The 22,886-nt window shown below is 46.9% G+C and overlaps 1 protein-coding gene across 1 annotated transcript in view; it reads left to right on the forward strand.

Moving 5' to 3' along the window:
* Positions 1-22,662, forward strand: part of dnah1 (dynein, axonemal, heavy chain 1) — a 971,783-nt gene extending 949,121 nt beyond the window's left edge. The window contains exon 78 of the mRNA XM_085999976.1: positions 21,650-22,662. Coding sequence (XP_085856102.1) covers positions 21,650-21,771 — 122 coding nt within the window. The 3' untranslated portion in view covers positions 21,772-22,662. The remainder of the gene's footprint in view (positions 1-21,649) is intronic.
* Positions 22,663-22,886: the final 224 nt, after the last annotated feature.

Below are 22,886 nucleotides of genomic sequence, written 5' to 3' on the forward strand. Positions count from 1 at the left end.
CGCGCCCTCTTCCCGACCGGACGCTCTTCCTCCCCCTCGCCGGAGGCCTGGATGGCATCGACCTCCGACGACGACCGCACCCCGGTAGTATTTGTTTGGGGGGGGGGCACGGCCAGACCCAGGGGGAGGAGCGGCGGCGGCGCCAGCCTCGGCCACGCCAGACGACCTGGCAGCCTTGGAGGTGGGGCAGTTTTTTCGTATATGCCCCACCTCCTTGCAGGCGTGGCACCGTACGCCGTCCGTCGTCCAGAAGACGCAGTGAAGGGTCCCCTCATGGAAGACCGAAAAAGCCCCGTCAGTCTCCCCCTCCCACGCCAGCTGAACAAAGGCCTGGCGCCGGAAGGAGAAGACATGACGAAGGCTGGCTTCCCGGAATCCGAGCGGGATCGGCGTGATCCCTGACCTCACCTCCCCAAGTTGGAGCAAGTGGGGGAGGAGGAGCTCACTCGAGATGTAGGGCGGGACGTTCGATAATACGACCCTCTGCACGGTTGCCTCTCGAGGGTCCACCGGCAGGAAGGTCCCGCCCACGGTGAGCCCCTTGGTGATGGCCAGGGCCACCGCCCGCTCCGACTCCAGGAAGAACACAGCCTTCCCATACATTTTCGAGGCGGCGAGTATGGCTGGAGGGCCGACAACCCCAGCCATGGCCTTCACGCACGCCTCGATGGTCATGTTGGGGTGGGTGTAGCTCTTCACCCCAAGCTTCTTTGTTATGAGTCAGAACAGCGACGGGGCAGCAGCAGAAGCGGGAGCAGCCGTGGCTTTGGTCGCCACCGCCGCATAGGTTCTTGCCGGCCCCGTCACCGCCGCAGATGTGGAAGCCATAGTGGGGTGGTTCTTTAAAGAGCTACACACACCCCAAGTCACAGGCCCTACGGTGTTAATGGCCTTGGTAATGTAAAAAGTCTTCCCTTGAGCAGAGGGAGTTTAAAGTAACTGGCCCGCCTCTCCCCTTGATGGAGTTAAATGGGAGAGGGGCCTTCCTTCCCTCTGCTCAATTGGCAATTAGTAGATTTAAAAGGAGGTGCCTTTTCAGAGAGGCAAAGAGAGGACAAAGAGAGAGAGAGAGGGGGGGTGGGAAGGAGGGGGGCCGCAAAGGCAGGGTCCCCACTCAAGGTGGTATTCGGTGGGTGGGTGTCGGCAGGGTGCACTCCCCGATGGAAAAACAAAGTCTTAGGCAGATGGTCTTCGGGCAGGGGGAGAAGATGTCTTCGCCTGGGTAGGCTGGAGAAAGCTCAGGCTCAGCCCCACACCAGGTCTTCTCAATGTAAGGGGAAAAAGCTTCACCTGGGCAGCTCCAGCCAACCCAGGCCAGGCTTTCCGGCCCGTCTTCTTTCCTCCCCCCGCCGAGAATACAAAGTCTTTAGAGGAATGCACAAAAGACACCCACCTGCAGATGTTGAAAGATGCAGCTCCTCCCCTCCTTCCAAGTTGGAGCTGAGTGGTGTTCCTCTCCCCTCTCTCCCTCTCCTGGACTGGAGGCCAAATTGGGAGGCAGTGATGGAAGGCCTCTCCAGTTGTAATGCTGGCCTCCTCTGTCCTCTACTCCTCCCTCTCCAGGCACCTCGGTAGATGTAGATGGTTGAATGTAGATGGTAGGTTGTTGATAGTGGTGGCCTGGGGTCTCACCTTCCCCTCCACTCCCAGGCCAAGGCGACCACACACTCTCCACACAGCAACAGCAGCAGCACAACCTGCTCTACAGAGAGCAAGGTCTGCAATGAGGTTGTGAGGGTGTCAGTCAGTTCCTTCTGTAACCTCTAGATGGCACCTTCACTTGTTTGTTTCTAGCCCTTTGTTAATTGTTCCTAGCCTCCTGTGTTAATTCTTAACGGCCTGTTAGCTGTTCATGGGTTTCACCTGGTTTTCTTGGTATATAAGTTCTGTGGTTGCTTTCCTCTGTGCTCAGTCCTAACCGGGGAACCGGGGACTAGCCTTCACTCTGTGGCTGCTGGCTTTGACTAGCTGGCTGCCATGGTTCTCGAGCTCTGTATTTAAGATGTATCTAAGTCTGTGTTCTTGTTGTTCTTAGTCTTGATAAGGTGCTGGGCTGGACTAGCGTGTTGCCATGTTGGCGCTTGTTTTGAGCCCTGTATTGATAAGCCTGTTACCCCTGTGGCAGCCCCTCGTGATAGCTTGTCCCGAGTCTCGTCTCGGCAAGCTGGTTGCGCTTGTGGTAAGCTTATCCCAGCTCAGTATGGACAAGTAGGTTGCCTCATGGAAGCTGTCCTGAGTTCCTATTCTTGACTAGCCGTTTTGTAACTTGTCTCGAGTTCTATGTATATTGTTGTGTTCCTTGTATGAATCTGGTTATGTGTGAATCTAGTAAAGTACCTTAAAGATTGTATACCTGCCTCTAGCCTGGTTTCTGCACTTGGGTCCAGAACCTACCTTGCCCGGAGAGCACGGCCCCGTATCTACATGGCCCCATGGCTCCCCAACCCCGTGACAGTAATACCCGGGTGATGCTGGAGTTAGTGTACCCTGACCACACTGTAGTACCCGGGTGATACTGGAGTTAGTGAACACTGATCACAGTTCAATACTTGGGTGATACTGGAGTTAGTGTACCCTGATCACACTGTTGAACTCGGGTGATACTGGAGTTCGTGTACCCTGATCACACTGTAGTACCCGGGTGATACTGGAGTTAGTGTACCATGATCACACTGTAGTACCCGGGTGGTGCTGGAGTTAGTGTACCCTGACCACACTGTAGTACCCGGGTGAAACTGGAGTTAGTGAACACTGATCACAGTTCAGTACTTGGGTGATACTGGAGTTAGTGTACCCTGATCACACTGTAGTACTCGGGTGATACTGGAGTTAATGTACCCTGATCACATTGCAGTACTAGGGTGTTGTGTATGTAACCTGTTCCACCTTAAGAGAGCTTAAGCCTGTTCCACCTTAAGAGATGTACTACTTTCTCAGGCTGCTGTAGACGTAATACCGGGGGTGAACACACCGGTATATAAGCACTGTGCAGTAATCTTGTATTCAGTGTAGTCCCTACCTCCAACCAGTAAAGACCTGTTTTATTGTTACTGATTAAGTCTGAGTATTAATTACTTGAACAACTCACAGACTTAACACTGGCGACGAGTCAGGTTCTTACCCTGCGGCAGTCACTCCACGGCAGCTTCGTCCACAGCCAGGACGTTGCAGAGAGGTTTCCACCCTCTCCACCCCACTGGAAGACATCCTGACCTCGGAGCCTCCATCGGCGACCGTCAGCTTCTTCTCCAGCTTGGTGGTGGGTAAGCCGTTGTCTGAGCCGGGCAGCGACGCGACAGGCAGTCCACCGCGTTGGCCGCACGAACGGGGCTGGGGGAGCCGGAAGAATAGGGCGCGAGAGCCGCTTCGAGCGGGAGGCGTTTCAACAGAGCGATCGCATCTCCTGATAAGGGCCGAGAGCCGCGAGAGCGATCGCATCTCCAGATAAGGGCCGCACTCGGGCGATCGCGGTGAAGATAAGGGCCGCACTCGGGGCTGAAGGGAGACGGCGTCGGGGGACGGGTGAAGACTGCCAAGCGCGGGAAAACCGCCATTTTTGTGGGCGGAGGACGACGGCAAGAGCGGGAAGCCGCCATCTTGGATAGCAGTAAAAAAAAAAAATCTGAGAAATTGCAAATCTGATAAAGTACTACAATGCCTAAACACGGGAATATTAGCAACTTTGATAGTGACATCGAAGATTGGGCCATATATGTTGAACGAGTTAAAAATTATTGTAAGGCCAATAAAATTTGTGAGGCTGATAAATCACTAACATTATTAAATTTAATGGGTGCGAAGACATACGGGCAATTGAAACACCTGTTATCACCAGATGAACCGGCGGATAAGACGTTCGATGAGATTGTTACTGTCCTGAAAGATCATCTAAACCCCACGCCGCTGATGCTAGCGGAACGATTTAAATTTTACGACAGAAGGCAGCTACAGCATGAAAGCAATGCTGAATATTTGCTGGAATTGCGTAAATTAGCTAAATATTGCCAGTTTGGAACGGGACTGACAGATGCACTACGAGACAAATTTGTGTGTGGTTTATTTAAACAGGATACACAAAAGCGACTGCTCGAGGAGAATGAGCTGACGCTTGAGAAGGCGGTCACTATGGCAGCAGCACACGAAGCCGCAGCGAGAGGCACGGCAGTAATGCAGCTACGGTCACCGGAGCTCAGTGCACACAAATTGGGTGTGAGTTCTGGCAGATGTTATCGTTGTGGAAAGACAACGCATGATCAGAACCAGTGTTGGTTTAAAAACCAAGAATGTAGAACTTGTGGTAGGCTTGGACATATAGCTAGAGTATGCAGGTCAGGGAAGAAGACCAGCAACAAGAAGTCACCGCAAGGAAAATACGCAAAAGTACACAAGGTGGCCGAACAGGAGTCCGATTCAGATGCTAGCAGTAATGAACTGGCTGGCTTAAGCAGTATTGAACTGGCTAGCTTAAGGGTACTCAACGTTGGTAAGGGTGCAGACCTCCAGACAATTTGGGTTACTCTTCAGATAGAAGGAGTCCAAGTAAAAATGGAATTGGACACTGGATCGGCATTGTCGGTCATGAATAAGAAAGATTACAGAAGGTTATTCCAACATATTCCCCTACAGGATACGGAGATTATATTGACAACCTACACGGGGCAGAGAGTGTACCCCATCGGGACAATAAAGGTTGCAGTGGCCAACAAGGGCGAAGGAAGTCAAATAATGGACTTATATGTGCTACCGGAGGGAGGTCCACCACTACTAGGCCGGGAGTGGTTTAGAAACATAAATATGGACTGGCATTCGCTAAAAGCCATAAAGAGTGAGAACTCGGTGCAGATAATCAGCCCAGACTCTAGAACTGATGATGGTAAGACCAACCCATGTGCAAAAGACAAAGTTTCAGCACAGAATTCCACTGAGCAACAACAACATAGTTTAACAGAGAATTCTGAGTCTGTCAAGTCTACTGATATGCACATTTTTGAGGGACACTGGGCTCGAACTCAACTCCATTTCAAACGACAGCAATTAGAACAAATGATTCGCCGTTTTGAGCAAGAGATGAATGAAATAAAAAAGTTCTTTGTTACAGAGTGGGAGAATCTGGAAAGGCAACAGAAGCAACTGATGGAGAAAATGGAGCAGGAGCACACCAACCATCTGCGCGAGGAGGCCGAACGAATCAAAGCTGATTCAGGTTCTGAAGGTGCGTGCCATAATCTGGTGTCAGAAGAGTTAACGGTCAGCCAACTCCTTCATATGCTGAGGGACAAGACTCTGAAATGGGAAAAACTTGAACACGAGCTGCGATCTTCAAAGGAAAAGGGTTCGGAGCTCTCAAAAGTCATTGAGATGGCTGATGTGACGACACAGACTGAAACGACTGCAACAGAGCAGCCATTGGATGCCAAAAGTACGCTGACTCACGTCAATGTAGAACAACAGACCGCTGAAACAGCTGCTCCGGTAGAGGGATTGCATAGTCCGATCAATCAATCTCCAAAGGAAGTTGAAGTATTAAAATCACAAATGAGGTCACTAGTAAACGACTTGCTGAAAGTCCAGAAAAAGCTGGATGCAGAGGTACACATGAAGAAGTCTCTTCAGGAAAGATGTCTGGATTTGGAACAAGAGCTGGCTAACGTCCAGCTGGGTATGGAGGAAATAGACGACCCTCTCACTGGTCTAGCTCAGGACGACACCGAATATTACTATGACCTGGTGGACGACACCGAATATTACGATGTCCTGTCCTGCCCAGCTTGTAACTTCGACTCCCAAAGTGCAGAAATCATGGAGGAGCACCAAAAGTCTACGGGACATCGGGAGAAGCTGGCTCTACGACGGAAACAGGAGGAAGAGAAGGAGGAACTGCGCATGCAGCTGGCAGCTGTGGCAGCTGACAATGGAGCCCAGAGAGTCTCCAAGAAGCAGAAAAGGAAAAGTAAAAACAGAAGATGACCCATCTGAACCATTATCACCTCTACCAGATCACACACGTGGTCCCTCCGAACGGAGCCAAATCAGTTCGGAAGTTCAAGCTGTTAAATCCATGAAAGGACTATTGAATGAGTAACGTGAACTGACTACACCACAGAGATTGAATCTGTGAACTGTTTTCTGCAGAGACTGAATCTGTGATATGTTACGTTAAACATGAAGTTATATATGTATATATGTTATTACGTTATGTTAAATGGGGGGGTGACTATAAAGCTAAGAAGGGAGGAGTGTTGTGTATGTAACCTGTTCCACCTTAAGAGAGCTTAAGCCTGTTCCACCTTAAGAGATGTACTACTTTCTCAGGCTGCTGTAGACGTAATACCGGGGGTGAACACACCGGTATATAAGCACTGTGCAGTAATCTTGTATTCAGTGTAGTCCCTACCTCCAACCAGTAAAGACCTGTTTTATTGTTACTGATTAAGTCTGAGTATTAATTACTTGAACAACTCACAGACTTAACATAGGGTGATACAGGAGTTAGTGTATCCTGATCACACAGCTGTTCTCTGGTGATACTGGAGTTAGTGTTCCCTGATCACACTGTAGCACCCGGGTGATGCTGGATGTAGTGTACCCTGATCACACCGTAGTTCCCGGGTGATACTGGAGTTAGTGAACCCTTATCACACTGTTGTACTCTGGTGATACTGGAGTTAGTGTATCCTGATCACACTGTTGTACCCGGGTGATACTGGAGTTAGTGTACCCTGATCACATTATAGTACTCGGGTGATACTGGTGTTAGTGTATCCTGATCACACTGTAGTACCCGGGTGATACTGGAGTTAGTGTATCCTGATCACACTGTAGTACCCGGGTGATACAGGAGTTAGTGTATCCTGATCACACTGTAGTACCCGGGTGATGCTGGAGTTAGTGTACCATGATCACACTGTAGTACCCGGGTGATGCTGGAGTTATTGAATACTGATCACAGTTCAGTACTTGGGTGATACTGGAGTTAGTGTACCCTGATCACACTGTAGTACTCGGGTGATACTGGAGTTAGTGTATCCTGATCACACTTTAGTACTCAGGTGATACTGGAGTTAGTGTACCTGACCACACTGTAGTACCGGGGGATACTGGAGTTAGTGTACCCTGACCACACTGTAGTACCCGGGTGATATTGGAGTTAGTGTACCATGATCACACTGTAGTACCCGGGTGATACTGGAGTTAGTGTATCCTGATCACACTGTTCTACCCGTGTGATACTGGAGTTAGTGTTCCCTGATCACACTGTAGTGCCCGGGTGATATTGGAGTTAGTGAACACTGATCACAGTTCAGTACTTGGGTGATACTGGAGTTAGTGTACCCTGATCACACTGTAGTACCCGGGTGATACTGGAGTTAGTGTATCCTGATCACACTGTTCTACCCGTGTGATACTGGAGTTAGTGTTCCCTGATCACACTGTAGTGCCCGGGTGATACTGGAGTTAGTGAACATTGATCACAGTTCAGTACTTGGGTGATACTGGAGTTAGTGTACCCTGATCACACTGTAGTACCCGGGTGATACTGGAGTTAGTGTATCCTGATCACACTGTAGTACCCGGGTGATACTGGAGTTAGTGTATCCTGATCACACTGTAGTACCCGGGTGATACAGGAGTTAGTGTATCCTGATCACACTGTAGTACCCGGGTGATACTGGGGTTAGTGTACCATGATCACACTGTAGTCCCCGGGTGATGCTGGAGTTAGTGAACACTGATCACAGTTCAGTACTTGGGTGTTACTGGAGTTAGTGTACCCTGATCACACTGTTGTACTCTGGTGATGCTGGAGTTAGTGTACCCTGATCACACTGCAGTAACCGGGTGATGCTGGAGTTAGTGAACTCTGATCACAGTTCAGTGCTTGGGTGATACTGGAGTTAGTGTACCCTGATCACACTGTTGAACCCGGGTGATACTGGAGTTAGTGTTCCCTGATCACACTGTAGTACCCGGGTGATACTGGAATTAGTGTTTCCTGATCACACTGTTCTACCCGTGTGATACTGGAGTTAGTGTACCCTGATCACACTGTTGTACTCTGGTGATACTGGAGTTAGTGTATCCTGATCACACTGTTGTACCCAGGTGACGCTGGAGTTAGTGTACCCTGATCACACTGTAGTACCCGGGTGATACTGGAGTTAGTGTATCCAGATCACACTTTAGTACCCGGGTGATACTGGAGTTAGTGAACATTGATCATAGTTCAGTACTTGGGTGACACTGGAATTAGTGTACCCTTCTCACACTGTTGTACCCGGGTGATACTGGAGTTAGTGTATCCTCACACACTGTAGTACTCGGGTGATACTGGAGTTAGTGTATCTTGATCACACTGTTGTACTCTGGTGATACTGGATTTAGTGTATCCTGATCACACTGCAGTACTAGGGTGATACTAGAGTTGGTGTACCCTGATCACACTGTTGTACCCAGGTGATACTGGAGTTAGTGTACCCTGATCACACTGTAGTACCCTGGTGATACTGGAGTTTGTGTATCCGGATCACACTGTAGTACCCGGCTGATGCTGGAGTTAGTGAACACTGATCACAGTTCAGTACTTGGGTGATACTGGAGTTAGTGTACCCTGATTACACTGATGTTCTCTGGTGATACTGGAGTTAGTGTATCCTGATCACACTGTTGTACCCGGGTGATACAGGAGTTAGTGTACCCAGATCACACTGCTTTTCTCTGGTGATACTGGAGTTAGTGTATACTGATCACACTGTAATACCCGGGTGGTACTGGAGTTAGTGTACCATGATCACACTGTAGTACCCGGGTGATGCTGAAGTTAGTGTACCATGATCACACTGTAGTACTCGGGTGACACTGGAGTTAGTGAAAGCTGATCACAGTTCATTTCTTGGGTGATACTGGAGTTAGTGAAAACTGATCACAGTTCATTACTTGGGTGATACTGGAGTTAGTGTATCCTGATCCCACTGTAGTACCCGGGTGATACTGGTGTTAGTGTACCCTGATCACACTGTATTATTTGGGTGATACTAGAGTTGGTGTACCCTGATCACACTGTAGTACTCAGGTGATACTGGAGTTAGTTTATCCTGATCACACTGTAGTACCCGGGTGATACTGGAGTTAGTGTACCCTGATCACACTGTAGTACCGGGTGATACAGGAGTTAGTGTATCCTGATCACACTGTAGTACCCGGGTGATGCTGGAGTTAGTGTACCATGATCACACTGTAGTACCCGGGTGATGCTGAAGATAGTGAACACTGATCACAGTTCAGTACTTGGGTGATACTGGAGTTAGTGTCCCCTGATCACACTGTAGTACTCGGGTGATACTGGAGTTAGTGTACCCTGATCACACTGTAGTACCCAGGTGATACAGGAGTTAGTGTATCCTGATCACACTGTAGTACCCGGGTGATACTGGAGTTAGTGTACCCTGATCTCACTGTAGTACCCGGGTGATACTGGAGTTAGTGTATCCCAACACTGGACAAACAGGGGGCTAAGGGGGGGGAGGAGCTAAACATGATCAAAATCACTAAGGAAGTGGTACTCGGTAAAATAATGGGACTCAAGGCGGATAAATCCCCTGGACCTGATGGCTTACATCCAAGGGTCTTGAGGGAAGTGGCGGTAGGGATTGTGGATTCATTGTTAATAATTTTCCAAAACTCCCTGGACTCGGCAATGGTCCCGGCAGACTGGAAAACTGCTAATGTAACACCCTTATTTAAAAAGGGCAGTAGATAGAAGGCTGGGAACTATAGACCGGTTAGCCTAACATCTGTGGTAGGTAAAATTTTGGAGTCCATTATTAAGGAGACAGTAACAGGACATTTGGACAATCATAATTTAATAGGACAAAGTCAGCATGGTTTTATGAAGGGCAAGTCATGTTTGACAAATTTGCTGGAGTTCTTTGAGGAAGTAACATATAGGGTGGATAAAGGGGAACCAGTGGACGTAGTGTATTTAGACTTCCAAAAGGCATTTGACAAGGTGCCACACAAAAGATTATTGCTTAAGATAAAAAATCACGGGATTGGGGGTAATATTCTGGCATGGATAGAGGATTGGCTATCTAACAGAAGGCAGAGAGTTGGGATAAATGGTTCATTCTCAGACTGGCAATCAGTAACTAGTGGTGTTCCGCAGGGGTCAGTGCTGGGTCCCCAACCCTTTACAATCTATATTAACGATTTGGAGGAGGGGACCGAGTGTAACATATCAAAGTTTGCAGATGATACTAGGATGGGGGGGAAAGTAGTGAGTGAGGAGGACATAAAAAACCTTCAAGGGGACATAGACAGGCTAAGTAAGTGGGCAGAGATTTGGCAGATGGAATACAATACTGGAAAGTGTGAGGTTATGCACTTTGGCAGGAAAAATCATAGAGCAAGTTATTATCTTAATGGCAAGAAACTGGAAAGTACTGAAGTACAAAGGGATCTGTGGTCCTGGTGCACGAAACTCAAAAGGTTAGTATGCAGGTGCAGCAAGTGATTAAGAAGGCCAATGGAATGTTGGCTTTCATTGCTAGGGGGATAGAATATAAAAATAGGGAGGTATTGCTTCAGTTGTACAAGGTATTGGTGAGACCGCACCTAGAATACTGCGTACAGTTTTGGTGTCCATACTTAAGAAAAGACATACTTGCTCTCGAGTCAGTACAAAGAAGGTTCACTCGGTTAATCCCGGGGATGAGGGGATGGACATATGAGGAGAGGTTGAGTAGATTGGGACTCTACTCATTGGAGTTCAGAAGAATGAGAGGCGATCTTATTGAAACATATAGGGGCAGTAATTCGGCTCGGGTGATTGCCGCGCGTGCAAGGCCCCAAGGTGGACTTACCCGGCGCGCCGACATCTGAAATCTGGCCCGCAATGACATTCCTGTGACTGGCCAGCTTGAGGTCCTGCCGCGCTGTGTGTGCGTGAAGCAGCGGCGTACTTAGTGCGATGAGCCGGCTGGGATCACGTGAGCACAGGGCAACCAATGGGAGGTTGCAAAAGTTCATTCATAAGTTTGACAGTGAGAGCTGTCAAACTCATGAAAACTCCTGGCCCCAAAACACTACTTAAACCTGAAAGAAAATTAAAAAAAACATTGCACTACTTAAATGAACCATAAATAACTATGAAAAACTATTTTAAACAATAATTTTAAAATTTAAAAAAAAAATTTTAATAAAAAATCGGGGCTAAAACTAAACTTACCTTACTGTAAATTCTTTAAAAATAACAAACCTGTGGAAAAAAAAATTCTAAATTGTATTAATAGACCACTTACCTGAAAAACTAAGTACTTACGTGTGGTTTTTCTGTGTGTAAATATCGGCGGCCTTTACACACGCGCATCTCTCTCAAAGTACAGGAATCCCAAGGCGCATGCGCTGCCCGATACCACGCATGCGTTCAGCCTCTGAACCCCTTCGTTCAGAGGACTGGAAATGCCGGCGTTCCCCGCATGCACGGTGTTTCCTGAACGCCGGCATTTCATCCGGCCAGATGCGTGAGTACCCAGACCGTACTCACGCATTTGGACCCGAATTACTGGGCCATTAGATTGTGAAGGGGTTGGATCGGGTGGATGCAGGGAAGATGTTCCCGATGATGGGTGAAACTAGAACTAGGGGGCATAGTCTTAGAATAAGGGGCTGCTCTTTCAAAACTGAGATGAGGAGGAACTACTTCACTCAGAGGGTGGTAGGTCCATGGAATAAGCTGCCCCAAAAAGCTGTAGAAGCTACATCATTACATAAATTTAAAACAGAAATAGACAGTTTCCTAGAAGTGAAGGGAATTAAGGGTTATGGGGAGCGGGCAGGAATTTGGACATGAGTCTAGGTTCGGATCGGTCATGGCCCTGTGGGTAGCGGAGCGGCCCAGGGGCCGTGTAGCCTGATCCTGCTCCTATTTCATGTGTCTAATTCTGTTAGATGCAGGAGATGGTTCTGTGATAGTGGATTGGCAGTTAGGATCAGATCAGCCATGATCTTATTGAATGGCGGAGCAGGCTGGAGGGGCCGATTGGCCGACTCCTGCTCCTATTTCTTATGTTCTTATGTTCTTATGATCACACTGTAGTATCCGGGTGATACTGGAGTTACTGTACCCTGATCACACTGTAGCACTCGAGTGACACTGGAGTTAGTGTACCCTGATCACACTGTAGTACTCTGGTGATACTGGAGTTAGTGTGCTCTGATCACACTGTAGTACCCGTGTGATACTGGAGTTAGTGTTCCCTGATCACACTGTTGTACCCGGGTGATACTGGAGTTAGTGTACCCTGATCACACTGTTGTACCCGGGTGATACTGGAGTTAGTGTATCCTGATCACACTGTAGTACTCTGGTGATACTGGAGTTAGTGTGCTCTGATCACACTGTAGTACCCGTGTGATACTGGAGTTAGTGTTCCCTGATCACACTGTAGTACTCATGTGATACTGGAGTTAGTGTTCCCTGATCACACTGTAGTACCCGGGTGATACTGGAGTTAGTGAACATTGATCACAGTTCAGTACTTGGGTGATACTGGAGTTAGTGTATCCTGAACACACTTTAGTACTCGGGTGATACTGGAGTTAGTGTACCTGACCACACTGTAGTACCGGGTGATACTGCAGTTAGTGTACCCTGATCACACTGTAGTACCCGCGTGATACTGGAGTTAGTGTACCATGATCACACTGTAGTACCCGGGTGATACTGGAGTTAGTGTATCCGGATCACACTGTAGTACCCAGGTGACACTGGAGTTAGTGTATCCTGATCACACTGTGGTACCCAGGTGATACTGGAGTTAGTGTATCCTCATCAAACTGCAGTACTAGGGTGCTACTTGAGTTAGTGTACCCTGATCAGACTGTTGAACGCGGGTGATACTGGAGTTAGTGTTCCCTGATCACACTGTAGTACCCGGCTGATACTGGAGTTAGTGAACACTGATCACAGTTCAGTACTTGGGTGATACTGGAGTTAGTGTACCCTCATCACACTGTAGTACCCGGGTGATTCTGGAGTTAGTGTATCCTGATCACACTTCTACCCGTGTGATACTGCAGTTAGTGTTCCCTGATCACACTGTAGTACACGGGTGATGCTGGATGTAATGTACGCTGATCACACTGTAGTACCCGGGTGATACTGGAGTTAGTGACCATTGATCACAGTTCAGTACTTGGGTGATACTGGAGTTAGTGTACCCTTATCACACAGTTGTACTCTGGTGATACTGGAGTTAGTGTATCTTGATCACACTGTAGTACTCGGGTGATACTGGAGTTAGTGTATCCTGATCACACTGCTGAACCCGGGTGATACTGGAGTTAGTGTATCCTGATCACACTGTAGTACCCGGGTGATACAGGAGTTCGTGTATCCTGATCACACTGTAGTACCCGGGTGATACTGGGGTTAGTGTACCATGATCACACTGTAGTACCCGGGTGATGCTGGAGTTAGTGAACACTGATCACAGTTCAGTACTTGGGTGTTACTGGAGTTAGTGTACCCTGATCACACTGTTGTACTCTGGTGATACTGGAGTTACTGTATCCTGATCACACTGAAGTCCTAGTGTGATACTTGAGATTGCGTACCCTGATTACACTGTTGTACTCTGGTGATACTGGAGTTAGTGCCCCCTGATCACTCTGTATTACTCTGTGGTACTGGAGTTAGTGATCACTGATCACAGTTCAGTACTTGGGTGATACTGGAGTTAGTGTACCCTGATCACACTGTAGTATCCAGGTGATACTGAATTTAGTGTACCCTTATCACACTTTTGTACCCGGGTGATACTGGAGTTAGTGTTTCCTGATCACACTGTAGTACCCGGGTGATGCTAGAGTTAGTGTACCCTGATCACACTGTAGTAACCGGGTGATGCTGGATTTAGTGAACACTGATCACACTGCAGTACCCAGGTTATACTGGAGTTAGTGTACCTGATCACACTGTTGTACCCGGGTGATACTGGAGTTAGTGTTCCCTGATCACACTGTAGTACCCGGCTGATACTGGAGTTAGTGAACACTGATCACAGTTCAATACTTGGGTGATACTGGAGTTAGTGTACTCTGATCACACTGTAGTACCCAGGTGATACTGGAGTTATTGTATCCTGATCACACTGTTCTACCCGTGTGATGCTGGAGTTACTGTACCCTGATCACACTGTAGTACCCGGGTGATACTGGAGTTAGTGTACCCTGATCACACTGTAGTACTCGGGTGATACTGGAGTTAGTGTACCCTAATCACTCTGTAGTACTCGGCTGATACTGGAGTTAGTGTACCCTGATCACACTGTTGTACTCTGGTGATACTGGAGTTAGTGTATCCTGATCACACTGTTTTACCCGGGTGACACTGGAGTTAGTGTACCCTGATCACACTGTAGTACTCGGGTGATACTGGAGCTAGTGTACCCTAATCACACTGTAGTACTCGGGTGATACTGGAGTTAGTGTACCCTGATCACACTGTTGTACTCTGGTGATACTGGAGTTAGTGTATCCTGATCACACTGTTTTACCCGGGTGACACTGGAGTTAGTGTACCCTGATCACACTGTAGTACCCGGGTGATACTGGAGTTAGTGTATCCGGATCACACTATAGTACCCGGGTGATACTGGAGTTACTGTATCCTGATCACACTGTAGTACCCGGGTGATGCTGGAGTTAGTATACCCTGATCACTCTGTAGTACCCGTGTGATACTGGAGTTAGTGAACACTGATCACAGTTCAGTACTTGGCTGATACTGGAGTTAGTGTACCCTAATCACACTGTTGTACTCTGGTGATACTGGAGTTAGTGTATCCTGATCACACTGTTCTACCCGTGTGAGACTGGAGTTAGTGTTCCCTGATCACACTGTAGTACCCGGGTGATGCTGGATGTAGTGTACCCTGATCACACTGTTGTACTCGGGTGATACTGGAGTGAATGAACACTGATCACAGTTCAGTATTTGGGTGATACTGGAGTTAGTGTACCCTTATCACACTGTTGTACTCTGGTGATACTGGAGTTAGTGTATCTTGATCACACTGTAGAACCCGGGTGATACTGGGGTTAGTGTACCATGATCACACTGTAGTACACGGGTGATGCTGGAGTTAGTGAACACTGATCACAGTTCAGTACTTGGGTGTTACTGGAGTTAGTGTACCCTGATCACACTGTTGTACTCTGGTGATACTGGAGTTAGTGTCCCCTGATCACTCTGTATTACTCTGTGATACTGGAGTTAGTGAACACTGATCACAGTTCAGTACTTGGGTGATACTGGAGTTAGTGTACCCTGATCACACTGTTGTACTCGGGTGATACTGGAGTTAATGTACCCTGATCACACTGTAGTACTTGGGTGATACTGGAGTTCGTGTGCCCTGATCACACTGCAGTACTAGGGTGATACTTGAGTTAGTGTACCCTGTTCACACTGTAGTACCCGGGTGATACTGGATTTAGTGTACCCTGATCGCACTGTAGTACTCGGGTGATACTGGAGTTATTGTACCATGATCACACTGTAGTACCCGGGTGGTGCTGGAGTTATTGTACCCTGACCACACTGTAGTACCCGGGTGATACTGGAGTTAGTGAACACTGATCACAGTTCAGTACTTGGGTGATACTGGAGTTAGTGTACCCTGATCACACTGTAGTACGCAGCTGATACTGGAGTTAGTGTTTCCTGATCACACTGTAGTACCCGGGTGATACTGGAGTTAGTGTACCATGATCACACTGTAGTACGCAGCTGATACTGGAGTTAGTGTATCCTGATCACACTGTTGTACCCGAGTGATACTGGAGTTAGTGTTCCCTGATCACACTGTAGTACCCGGCTGATACTGGAGTTAGTGAACACTGATCACAGTTCAGTACTTGGGTGATACTGGAGTTAGTGTACCCTGATCACACTGTAGTACCCGGGTGATACTGGAGTTATTGCATCCTGATCACACTGTTCTACCCGTGTGATACTGGAGTTACTGTATCCTGATCACACTGTAGTACCCGGGTGATACTGGAGTTAGTGTACCCTGATCACACTGTAGTACCCGGCTGATACTGGAGTTAGTGTATCCGGTACACACTGTAGTACCCGGCTGATACTGGAGTTAATGTTCCCTGATCATACTGTAGTACCCGGGTGACACTGGAGTTAGTGTATCCTGACCACACTGTAGTACTCGGGTGATGCTGGAGTTAGTGTACCCTGACCACACTGTAGTACTCGGTGATACTGGAGTTAGTGTACCCTGATCACACTGTAGTACTCGGGTGACACTGGAGTTAGTGAACACTGATCACAGTTCAGTACTTAGGTGATACTGGACTTAGTGTAACCTTATCACACTGTAGTACTCGGGTGATACTGGAGTTAGTGTACCCTGATCACACTGTAGTACTCGGGTGATACTGGAGTTAGTGTACCCTGATCACACTGTAGTACTCGGGTCATACTGGAGTTAGTGTATCCTGATCACACTGTAGTACCAGGTGATACTGGATTTAGTGTACCCTGATCACACTGTAGTACTCGGGTGATACTGTAGTTAGTGTACCCTGATCACACTGTATTACTCTGTGATACTGGAGTTAGTGTACCCTGATCGCACTGTATTACACGGGTGATACTGGAGTTAGTGTATCCTGATCACACTGTAGTACCCATGTAATACTGATGTTAGTGTACCCTGATCACACTGTATTACTCTGTGGTACTGGAGTTAGTGATCACTGATCACAGTTCAGTACTTGGGTGATACTGGAGTTAGTGTACCCTGATCACACTGTAGTATCCGGGTGATACTGAATTTAGTGTACCCTTATCACACTTTTGTACCCGAGTGATACTGGAGTTAGTGTTTCCTGATCACACTGTAGTACCCGGGTGATGCTGGAGTTAGTGTACCCTGATCACACTGTAGTAACCGGGTGATGCTGGATTTAGTGAACACTGATCACACTGTAGTACCCAGGTTATACTGGAGTTAGTGTACCTGATCACACTGTTGTACCCGGGTGATACTGGAGTTAGTGAACACTGATCACAGTTCAATACTTGGGTGATACTGGAGTTAGTGTACTCTGATCACACTGTAGTACCCGGGTGATACTGGGGTTATTGTATCCTGATCACACTGTTCTACCCGTGTGATGCTGGAGTTACTGTACCCTGATCACACTGTAGTACCCGGGTGATACTGGAGTTAGGGTACCAGATCACCCTGTAGTACTCGGGTGATACTGGAGTTAGTGTACCCTGATCACACTGTAGTACCCGGGTGATACTGGGGTTATTGTATCCTGATCACACTGTTCTACCCGTGTGATGCTGGAGTTACTGTACCCTGATCACACTGTAGTACCCGGGTGATACTGGAGTTAGGGTACCAGATCACCCTGTAGTACTCGGGTGATACTGGAGTTAGTGTACCCTGATCACACTGTTGTACTCTGGTGATACTGGAGTTAGTGTATCCTGATCACACTGTTGTACCCGGGTGACACTGGAGTTAGTGTACCCTGATCACACTGTAGTACCCGGGTGATACTGGAGTTAGTGTATCCGGATCACACTATTGTACCCGGGTGATACTGGAGTTACTGTATCCTGATCACACTGTTGTACCCGGGTGATGCTGGAGTTAGCGTACCCTGATCACAGTTCAGTACTTGGCTGATACTGGAGTTAGTGTACCCTAATCACACTGTTGTACTCTGGTGATACTGGAGTTAGTGTATCCTGATCACACTGTTCTACCCGTGTGAGACTGGAGTTAGTGTTCCCTGATCACACTGTAGTACCCGGGTGATGCTGGATGTAGTGTACGCTGATCACACTGTTGTACTCGGGTGATACTGGAGTCAGTGAACATTGATCACAGTTCAGTATTTGGGTGATACTGGAGTTAGTGTACCCTGATCACACTGTTGTACTCTGGTGATACTGGAGTTAGTGTATCCTGATCACACTGTTTTACCCGGGTGACACTGGAGTTAGTGTACCCTGATCACACTGTAGTACTCGGGTGATACTGGAGCTAGTGTACCCTAATCACACTGTAGTACTCGGGTGATACTGGAGTTAGTGTACCCTGATCACACTGTTGTACTCTGGTGATACTGGAGTTAGTGTATCCTGATCACACTGTTTTACCCGGGTGACACTGGAGTTAGTGTACCCTGATCACACTGTAGTACCCGGGTGATACTGGAGTTAGTGTATCCGGATCACACTATAGTACCCGGGTGATACTGGAGTTACTGTATCCTGATCACACTGTAGTACCCGGGTGATGCTGGAGTTAGTATACCCTGATCACTCTGTAGTACCCGTGTGATACTGGAGTTAGTGAACACTGATCACAGTTCAGTACTTGGCTGATACTGGAGTTAGTGTACCCTAATCACACTGTTGTACTCTGGTGATACTGGAGTTAGTGTATCCTGATCACACTGTTCTACCCGTGTGAGACTGGAGTTAGTGTTCCCTGATCACACTGTAGTACCCGGGTGATGCTGGATGTAGTGTACCCTGATCACACTGTTGTACTCGGGTGATACTGGAGTGAATGAACACTGATCACAGTTCAGTATTTGGGTGATACTGGAGTTAGTGTACCCTTATCACACTGTTGTACTCTGGTGATACTGGAGTTAGTGTATCTTGATCACACTGTAGAACCCGGGTGATACTGGGGTTAGTGTACCATGATCACACTGTAGTACACGGGTGATGCTGGAGTTAGTGAACACTGATCACAGTTCAGTACTTGGGTGTTACTGGAGTTAGTGTACCCTGATCACACTGTTGTACTCTGGTGATACTGGAGTTAGTGTCCCCTGATCACTCTGTATTACTCTGTGATACTGGAGTTAGTGAACACTGATCACAGTTCAGTACTTGGGTGATACTGGAGTTAGTGTACCCTGATCACACTGTTGTACTCGGGTGATACTGGAGTTAATGTACCCTGATCACACTGTAGTACTTGGGTGATACTGGAGTTCGTGTGCCCTGATCACACTGCAGTACTAGGGTGATACTTGAGTTAGTGTACCCTGTTCACACTGTAGTACCCGGGTGATACTGGATTTAGTGTACCCTGATCGCACTGTAGTACTCGGGTGATACTGGAGTTATTGTACCATGATCACACTGTAGTACCCGGGTGGTGCTGGAGTTATTGTACCCTGACCACACTGTAGTACCCGGGTGATACTGGAGTTAGTGAACACTGATCACAGTTCAGTACTTGGGTGATACTGGAGTTAGTGTACCCTGATCACACTGTAGTACCCGGGTGATACTGAATTTAGTGTACCCTTATCACACCGTTGTACCCAGGTGATACTGGAGTTAGTGTTTCCTGATCACACTGTAGTACCCGGGTGATACTGGAGTTAGTGTACCATGATCACACTGTAGTACGCAGCTGATACTGGAGTTAGTGTATCCTGATCACACTGTTGTACCCGAGTGATACTGGAGTTAGTGTTCCCTGATCACACTGTAGTACCCGGCTGATACTGGAGTTAGTGAACACTGATCACAGTTCAGTACTTGGGTGATACTGGAGTTAGTGTACCCTGATCACACTGTAGTACCCGGGTGATACTGGAGTTATTGTATCCTGATCACACTGTTCTACCCGTGTGATACTGGAGTTACTGTACCCTGATCACACTGTAGTACCCGGGTGATACTGGAGTTAGTGTATCCTGATCACACTGTAGTACCCGGGTGATACTGGAGTTAGTGTACCCTGATCACACTGTAGTACCCGGCTGATACTGGAGTTAGTGTATCCGGTACACACTGTAGTACTCGGGTGATACTGGTGTTAGTGTACCATGATCACACTGTTGTACCCGACTGATACTGGAGTTAATGTTCCCTGATCATACTGTAGTACCCGGGTGACACTGGAGTTAGTGTATCCTGACCACACTGTAGTACTCGGGTGATGCTGGAGTTAGTGTACCCTGACCACACTGTAGTACTCGGGTGATACTGGAGTTAGTGTACCCTGATCACACTGTAGTACTCGGGTGACACTGGAGTTAGTGAACACTGATCACAGTTCAGTACTTAGGTGATACTGGACTTAGTGTAACCTTATCACACTGTAGTACTCGGGTGATACTGGAGTTAGTGTACCCTGATCACACTGTAGTACTCAGGTGATACTGGAGTTAGTGTACCCTGATCACACTGTAGTACTCGGGTCATACTGGAGTTAGTGTATCCTGATCACACTGTAGTACCAGGTGATACTGGATTTAGTGTACCCTGATCACACTGTAGTACTCGGGTGATACTGTAGTTAGTGTACCCTGATCACACTGTATTACTCTGTGATACTGGAGTTAGTGTACCCTGATCGCACTGTATTACACGGGTGATACTGGAGTTAGTGTATCCTGATCACACTGTAGTACCCATGTAATACTGAAGTTAGTGTACCCTGATCACACTGTTGTACCCGTGTGATACTGGAGTTAGTGTACCCTTATCACACTGTAGTACTCGGGTGCTACATTATTTAATGTACCCTGATCACACTGTATTACCCGGGTGATACTGGAGTTAGTGTACCCTGATCACACTGTCGTACCCGGGTGATACTGGAGTTAGTGTACCCTGATCACACTGTTGTACCCGGGTGATACTGGAGTTAGTGTGCTCTGATCACACTATAGTACCCGGGTGATACTGGAGTTAGTGTATTCTGATCAAACTGTAGTACTCGGGTGATACTGGAGTTAGTGTACCCTGATCACACTGTAGTACCCGGGTGATACTGGAGTTAGTGTACCCTGATCACACTGTAGTACCCGGGTGATACTGGAGTTAGTGTATTCTGATGAAACTGTAGTTCTCGGGTGATACTGGAGTTAGTGTACCCTGATCACACTGTAGTACCCTTGTGTTCAAATCCATCCATGGTCTCGTCCGTCTTTCTCTCTGTAATCACCTCCAGCCCTCCAACCCTCCGGGATCTCTGTGCTCCTCCAATTCTGGTCTCTTGTGCATCCCCGATTTTAATCGCTCCTCCCTTGGCGGCCGTGCATTCAGCTGCCTGATCCATAAACTCTGCGATTCCCTCCCTAAACCTCTTAGCCCTTCCCCCTCTCTCTCCTCTGTTAAGGCACTCCTTAAAACCTACCTCTTTGACTAATCTTTTGGTCATCTGTCCTAATATCTCCTTATGTGGCTCGGTGTCAAATTATGTTTGATAACGCTCCTGTGAAGCGCCTTGGGATGTTTTACTACATTGCAGGCACTACCTAACTGCAAGTTGTTGTTGTTAGGTTTAAAAACGCATTCCTCCCAATCAAGTGGGTTCCTGCTGGGCAGATTAGGTTAAAGTTACCCCCTGTGACTCTATGTATTGAAAATGACTTCCTTTGTTATTTGCATTGGACAATATGTGACATACAAGAAGTTACATTCATGTGTAAATTTTTAATAATTTTCAGATATTATATCAGATGAAAAGAAAAAGAGAGCACTTTGAATAAAATCTACTTTCCATCCTCTTTAGACAATAAATATTGTAGATGTGATCTCTACACTTTAACTGAACAAAAATCCTCATTTCAGGTACACTGTCAACGACTGGCCACTCCACCAATTATGTCATAGCTGTGGAATTACCAACCTCCAAGTCACAGAGACACTGGATCAAGCGAGGGGTGGCGTTAATCTGTGCCCTGGATTATTGAAAAGTAGCAAGCAACAGAAATCAGCTTCTTCACCTCTATCCCGGACAGGTCCAGAACTAAAAATTGCACCTTAATTTCTCGATACCTGTATCTGTTACAACCAATTGGTTATGTATTCAATTTTTCCTTATTGTTGTTTATCATATATTTTTCATTTTTGTTTTACAAATATATTTGCTTTGAAGTAGGGACTGAAGTTCCCCTTTTAATGAAAAAACAGGAGAAAGTCGTGATTAACAACCGACTAAAGAAATCCCAGGAACAGTGGCTTTGAAACATTGCAGTTTCTGAGAGTGCAATTTCAGTAGTGAGTCTTCTCATTAAAGAAGGAATTTCACCCCGATCATTACACATTCATTGGATACATCTGAATCTGCGTGATATAGAACGAATCCAACAAACAGTGGGCACTCAATTATTCACTGTCAATCCTTGCTGTTTATCTGTTATACTCTTGTGTACAACAGGTTGGGGTATCTTTAAAAATATTGATGGGATGGTAGATTTGTGGTTGTATTCCATTTACAATGATTCTCAAATTTTGCATTTTGATTTGTTCATTACTACTTCTAAAAAAAACTACTTAAAAAAAATTGCCAAATATTTTCTTGCTCAGCTAAAGCCTCATTTAATACAACACTTGATGCATAAACTGCACCTTTGTGCATGTTTTATACTCTCTTATACAATCGAATGTCTTACACAATAGTGTCGCTTACAGAGTTTTTACTGAAATTGCAATCATAAAGTAGTGTGTGATTTACAGTGTGATTCTACATATTGTTTTGAAGGCAACTTTAATTTAGGGAATATATGTACTTTTACAAAGAAATGCTCCTTTTTTTAGCATTGTACTGACTGGACATTGGATGAATAAAAGTCTCAAAAGATGTTTCAGCTGTTGTGCACACTGATGTTGCACAGTTAATACCATAGCACATTAGGACACCGGGGGAGGGTGTACTCTTCAATGAATATCCCTTTTCTATTTCTTTAAGAGGGTGATACTCGCTCTCTAGGTATTTTTCCCCTTTTTCGCTTTGGTTAGCCAGTATCATAAGCTCTCTCTCGCTGTGTCAGACGTGGCTCAGTGGTGACAGAAGGTTGTGTGTTCA

Source organism: Somniosus microcephalus, chromosome 11 (assembly GCF_052327205.1).
Source record: "Somniosus microcephalus isolate GS21.2 chromosome 11, FLI_Smic_1.0, whole genome shotgun sequence".
NCBI lineage: Eukaryota > Metazoa > Chordata > Chondrichthyes > Squaliformes > Somniosidae > Somniosus > Somniosus microcephalus.